Raw genomic sequence first — 6,003 nt, forward strand, 5'->3', positions numbered from 1 at the left:
GCCTTGAATAGAGGCTGTGAAACAGCAAAGAGGGAAGCCCAGTTGGAACAACTGCATTTTAATGCTGAAGAGAATTTCATATCCTTTGGTGAACCTCAGACTATATTTGCAAGGCCTACAGATTTCTGTGGCTCAGTGATGGGCACTCTCATTAATGAACAGTTTTCTTACTGATGTAGATTATAGTGATGAATCTAGGAGTTGGCTCAATGTCAATAGCCCTTGCCTCTGAGCTGAATGACCTTAGTGTGATTCTTGGAACTCACAGGTTGGAAGGAAAGACCTGATTCTCACAATATATCTCTGACCTCCACTCCTATATCATGATACACATGAGCCTCCCTTTCAACAACCCTACCCCATCTCAAAACATTAATTAAAAAAGTTAAAGTCCTCTGATTAAATATTAACTGCATTTAAAATACTTTCACAGCAACATCTAAACAAGCATTTGATCTAACTGCACTGGTCCCACAGTTCCTCCAAGTATACACATGAAATTAACCTTCACAATGTGGGAACTCATTGAGATGCTCTACTCTAGCAGAACATTTCCCAGATTAAAGAGAAGTTATAGAACATAGTTGAATACAACCTCACCAGACCACAACCAAGAAATCTCGCACGACTCCAGTTTTTCCAGCTTTTCTGGAAGCTGCACATAAAAGTAAACAAAAGAGAGTATCTCTTCATTAACTTCATTAAGACTAAATTGTGGAAGGGAAGGGCTTGTTTAGACTTAATTGCAAGTTCGAGTTACTTTAGGGAGAAATCACTTTTCTGGGAATCTTGCCAAGGCTTTTGATTCCCTTGTGGTGTTCTGTGCTGGTCTGTGTCACCTGGCTCATATATTCTAATAATTGGTGGAAGAAATCTTTTGTATCATTACCTTGCCTAAATCTGGTCCAGCATGTTGTGATGGGATATTAGCATACAGATAAATTATAGAAGTTTCCATGCATGATCCTATCATCCCATTCATGAGACAGGTTCAAACAGAGAGTTGCCTATTTCCCAGGATAAAAATTCAGATGAAGTGTCCAGGGGACAGTCCCATTGGGCAGGAGCACTGTAGCCACTCACAAAGTATTTCCAGAAAAGAAAACAACACATGGATATAAAGAAAGTTTTAGAGATATATCCTTGTACAAAAGAATGCAGACAAGATTTCAGAAAGCCTGTAGACTGACAAATTGAGAGTACTTGCAAAAAAAAAAAAAGTGAATGTCTTAAGTCAGGGTGTCCATGAGGCCCAAGAATTGCTCCAGGCAACATGAACACTCTTAAAGAGATTGAACAGCTTGTATCAGCCAAGGAAGCAGCCACAGCCCTTGGGAGCCAGAACTTAGACTAACTCACAGTCTCAGAGTTTCACTGTAAGTCCTCCATGTGGCATAAATTAGTTCAGTGAAACATCCCTCTTGCTTGCTTTTGCTTCCTTCACTGGTTCCTAGATTTTTGTCAGCCCACTTACAAGTAAAAATTAAGGCTTTGCCTCAGCATGAGTGAGTGCTATGGACTCTGTGCCAATCAACAAACCCTGTTTACCACAAACTCCTGCAGACAGCAAAGGATGTGACATATGAAATAATACCATCGTAGTGAAGTGGCACAGGCCTCAATATGATTCAATACATCATACCCAAGAAATGAAAATGTGAAGTCGGGCAGTGGTGGCGCACGCCTTTAGTCCCAGCATTTGGGAGGCAGAGGCAGGTGGATTTCTGAGCCTGAGGCCAGCCTGCTCTACAGAGTGAGTTCCAGGACAGCCCAGGTTATAAGAGAAACCCTGTCTCGAAAAACAAAACAAAACAAAACAAAACAAAGAAATGAAAATGTGTAGGAAAGTATCTTACGTTAAAGAAACACTACAACCTGTAAGTCTGAGAATGATGGGCTGAGATATAAAAGCATTTCTTTAAATGTCATCCTAAAATAATTCTCAGGATTAGAGAGAAAGTGTACTGGAAATGCCTGCAAATTACTGTACAATTCATACACTTGTGTGTATAACTGCACCTTGGCAGCAGAGTCACATTCAGATTCACGCAGGAAATGCTTCCAGAAGACCTGCTTACATTTCTCACGATTACTAACACATCATGGGCACATTCCCACATCTCTGCTTAAAATGAGAAAATATGGCAGTGCCTTTAAAGCCACCCACTCCTTCCCCTGTAGACCACATGAAAATAAAGCTCACTGCATAAAAAAATAATAATTTCTTCCTAAAAATTTGTCATTGAGTAAATGAAATCTCACTTATAATCACATAATACAAACAAAACAGAAGCAAAAATGAACTTACATTTGAAATGTCTTAAGAGAGTGTCTTGAGACTTGGTTTACCCCTGTTTCCTCGCTCCAAGAAAATGGGTTCTATTTCTCCCTGGGCTCTATCAAGACTTTATTGGCCTCATCTGTTTACCTGTTGTGACCACTCCCAGTCAGCCTGACTGCTTTTGGAGGAAGATTGTGGTTGTAATTCTCTTGGCCTGATGAGCACTGTATTCACGTGACCACTCTTGAACAAATTTCTTTTTTCTTGACTTCCAGCCAGTTCCCAGAGCAGAAAATTTCCAGCCCTACTCATTTGACTAATTATAGTGTCAGAAAAATCTGTGTTGCCTAGGAAATCAAAATTTGTAACTTTTCTGGGCCCTCCCCCAAAAGAAATTGGGAGATTTCAAAAAAATATATATCATCTCTTAACATGTAAAACATAAAGATATCTGGTTTCTGAGCTCTGTACTTATTCTATATTGATGATGCAGATAATCTAATTAGGTTTCAAAGATTGTAGAAAGCGATATGTTGATTTTTATTTTCTATGTCATATCTTCCATCCTGTCCACTTTGTCAGTTCCTGATCTCACCAGCATCAAGCAATAGGCTCCATCTTTAAAATGTGCTCAGGATTATGTCTTGTGTTTTATGAAAAAGAAATAGAGGCCAGGGATATGATATGGTGCATGGGTGTGGGGGGTGGGAGGCATGGAAGAAATGCTAACGTTATGTGTCTTGGAAAGTATGGCTCAGAACAGGATTCATCTATGTGTAGAATATTGAAAATCAAAACTAAATCATAAAAGACCTTAGTTAAACAAATCACAAATTTACTAGACAGATATTAGTAAGAAGTGGAAGCCACTGTCCAGCTAATACTTAGAAAATTCTATTTCATTTTCATAGCTAGAAAAAAACCCAAAAAATAGATTCTTTGTGTCAGTCAAAAAAAATTACTTGTGACTTCAGATAATATTCCATGGAGACTCCAAGATTACACAATACAACCTGTCAGTTTTTAACTCATAAAACAAGTAAGTGTAGTTGAATCTCTGGGGTTGTTACCTATTCAGAATCCTGAGATGGTTTCTGTATTGCTGCTTGAAAGACACTTGGAGTCTCTTGGGCGAGGCTTTGCTGCTCAGTAAGAATTCATGCCTATAATTTTGTTCTGATTTTCAGCTTTCTTGTCAGGACGCTCAAAGAAATGACTGTTTCAACCATAAATGCAGCTGTCATCTTTGAAAGAAGTCTTTACTTCACTTCCAGACAGCTGCCACATTTCCTTTGTCAAAGGTTTTATGGAGCCCTATTTTGTTGAGGGATTTTTTTTTCTTTCAATTTTTCCCTCAGAGAAATGATTTACAGATTATTGTGTAAGATACCACTGAGGAAGTGTCTTGTAAACATGCAAAGAACCATGAACTACACAATAAACTGTTATTGTGATATCTACACTACACTATTTCATACTGACCATTTTTTATACTAATTCACTAATTTGTTCAAAAACAGTGTGTTTTTTTTTAAATTGCTCAGTGTTCTGAGGGTAAAACCCCGAAACTTATAATAAGCAAACCTAGGATAATTTTTTGTTTTTGTTTGTTTTCTTTTGTTTTTGTATGAAGATGATAAGACTATGAAGCCATTGGCTTAAGAGAGAAATTGGCCTAGCTCAAAGGTGTCAGCAGTAGTTTTTAACCTTCTTGCTACTGTGACCCTTCAATACAGTTTCTCATGCTGCGATCACCTTCAACTGTAACATTATTTTCATTAATACTTTCATAACTGTAATTTTGCTACTATTATGAATCATAATGTAATGATATCAGACAGGCAATCCCTGGGGAAGTGGGCATGACTCACAGATTGAGAAACACTGTTTTAACAATTTATCATAACATGTTCCCAATCAGCCTATAAAATCAATGGCTTGTCTGGCTCAAATTTCTAAATTCCCCCCATAATCCTCCCTAAAACAGCATGGTCTATTCTGTCCCAACAGTATACCACAAATGGGGTACCAATTTCCAACATGGAGGTAAACACCACGGCCAAGCGTAACATGGGGAAGAATGGGTTTATTCCATCTTATAGCTCTTAGGTCACAGTCCATCACTGAGAGACATCAGAGCAGGGACTCAAAACAGGAACCTGAAGGCAGGAAATAAAGCAAAAGCAACTGCTTGCTTGTTGGTTTATTGTACCCTGCTCAGGTTTTTTTTTACTAATACTGCCCAAGACCACCTTCCCAGGTTGGGCCTGTTTCCAGGTAGCTTGGCTCCCCCACCTTAATATTAATCAAGAAAATTCCATGGAATTATATACAAACTGATCTTATGAAATCATTTTTCTCAATTAAAATTTCTTCTTCCCAGATGTGTCTAGGTTTGTGTCAAGTTGACCAAAACCAAACAGTGTAGAGTTTTATGCAAAGCAATCATTCCCAGAAAACCCACAGAGTGGGAGAAAATATTTGCCAACTCTTCATCTGTTCTAAGATTAATATTTTTGATACAGAAAGGACTAAAAGATACATCTGATTCATAAATAATCCAGTCAAATGGGTAAAGAATTGCATTGCCTATTCTCAAAAGAAAAACCACAAATGGCTAATAAATATATTTTAAAAATCAACTCTTGCCTCATGGGATATAAAAACCATAAAACCAAAGCTATAATGAAAATCTATTTCATTCTAGTTAGAATAGCTATTGTTAAACTTTTAAAAATTGCTGATGAAAATTTAGAGAAAAAGCATGATAATATAAGACTAGTGGAAATGTGTGTTTATAATATAGCCACTCGACAAATCAGGGTAGAAATTCTCTACCAAAGCCAAGCCAAAAGCATCTCCGTGAAAGGGTCCACTTCTTCCAGTCTTTCATGTATACAGAAAATAGGTGAGTAACATTAAAAAGAATTGCATACACATTCATGTTTATTAGGATACTACTCAAAACATGCAAGATAAAGAATCAGTGTAGAAATCCATCAACAAATGAAGGTCTAAAGAAATGTAATATCTATACACAATGAAGTACCATTAACCTGTGACAAAGACATGAATCCTGTCATCTGAAGGAAAATACATGGAGTTGGAGGGCACCATGTTGAACAAACTAAGCCAGACACAAACTTGAGGAGTGTATGCTTTCTTTTATATGTACAAAAACATACAAAACCAAATATGGAAAGTAGAAGCACATAAAGGGCCATGAAGGGTGCTGAGGGAAGGATGCTGAGGGAAGGATGCTGAGACATACATGTACTGAAAGGTCACAACTTCAGTTGAAACAATCCTTTAAACAAACAGTTAAAGTTAGGAATCCGTACAATTAATGCGTTTTAAAATGACTTATACTACAAAGAAAACTTGTAGAGAGTGAGCTAGCTCAATGGCTTTATTCATGATCCTCATCCCATTCATAACAGTGATATACTCATGATGTAATCAGCTCTTTCTATCTCCATGGTCAAATGGCTTTCTCATCAACAATAGATGCGGCATTGAAGACAAAATTGCTTTGAGCAACTAGAGAAGCAACAACAGCCATAGCTAAAAATTTCAGTGTTAAAACTCTTCCTGTGGGAGGAGCTTCCACTTCATTGAGAGATCAAGTTCCTCTTGAAAACCATCAAGCTCTTGTTCCTTGGAGAGTTCCAGGAAGACCTGAGGGGAGAGGGAGAGAAAGAGAAAAAGAGAGGGGGAAGGGG

The 6,003-nt window shown here is 37.8% G+C and overlaps 1 protein-coding gene and 1 pseudogene across 1 annotated transcript in view; both read right to left on the minus strand.

The window, feature by feature from the left end:
• The window catches only part of LOC114615592, a 72,830-nt pseudogene extending 70,470 nt beyond the window's left edge, over positions 1-2,360 (minus strand).
• A 2,849-nt stretch (positions 2,361-5,209) lies between these two features.
• LOC114615558 (ATP-binding cassette sub-family A member 8-A-like) overlaps positions 5,210-6,003 on the minus strand; it is a 136,190-nt gene continuing 135,396 nt past the window's right edge. Inside the window, exon 39 of the mRNA XM_028761241.1 lies at positions 5,210-5,959. Within this exon, the coding sequence (XP_028617074.1) occupies positions 5,861-5,959 (99 nt within the window). The 3' untranslated portion in view covers positions 5,210-5,860. The remainder of the gene's footprint in view (positions 5,960-6,003) is intronic.

The sequence above is a fragment of the Grammomys surdaster genome, unplaced genomic scaffold (assembly GCF_004785775.1).
Source record: "Grammomys surdaster isolate TR1022 unplaced genomic scaffold, NIH_TR_1.0 126906, whole genome shotgun sequence".
In the NCBI taxonomy this organism is placed as follows: domain Eukaryota; kingdom Metazoa; phylum Chordata; class Mammalia; order Rodentia; family Muridae; genus Grammomys; species Grammomys surdaster.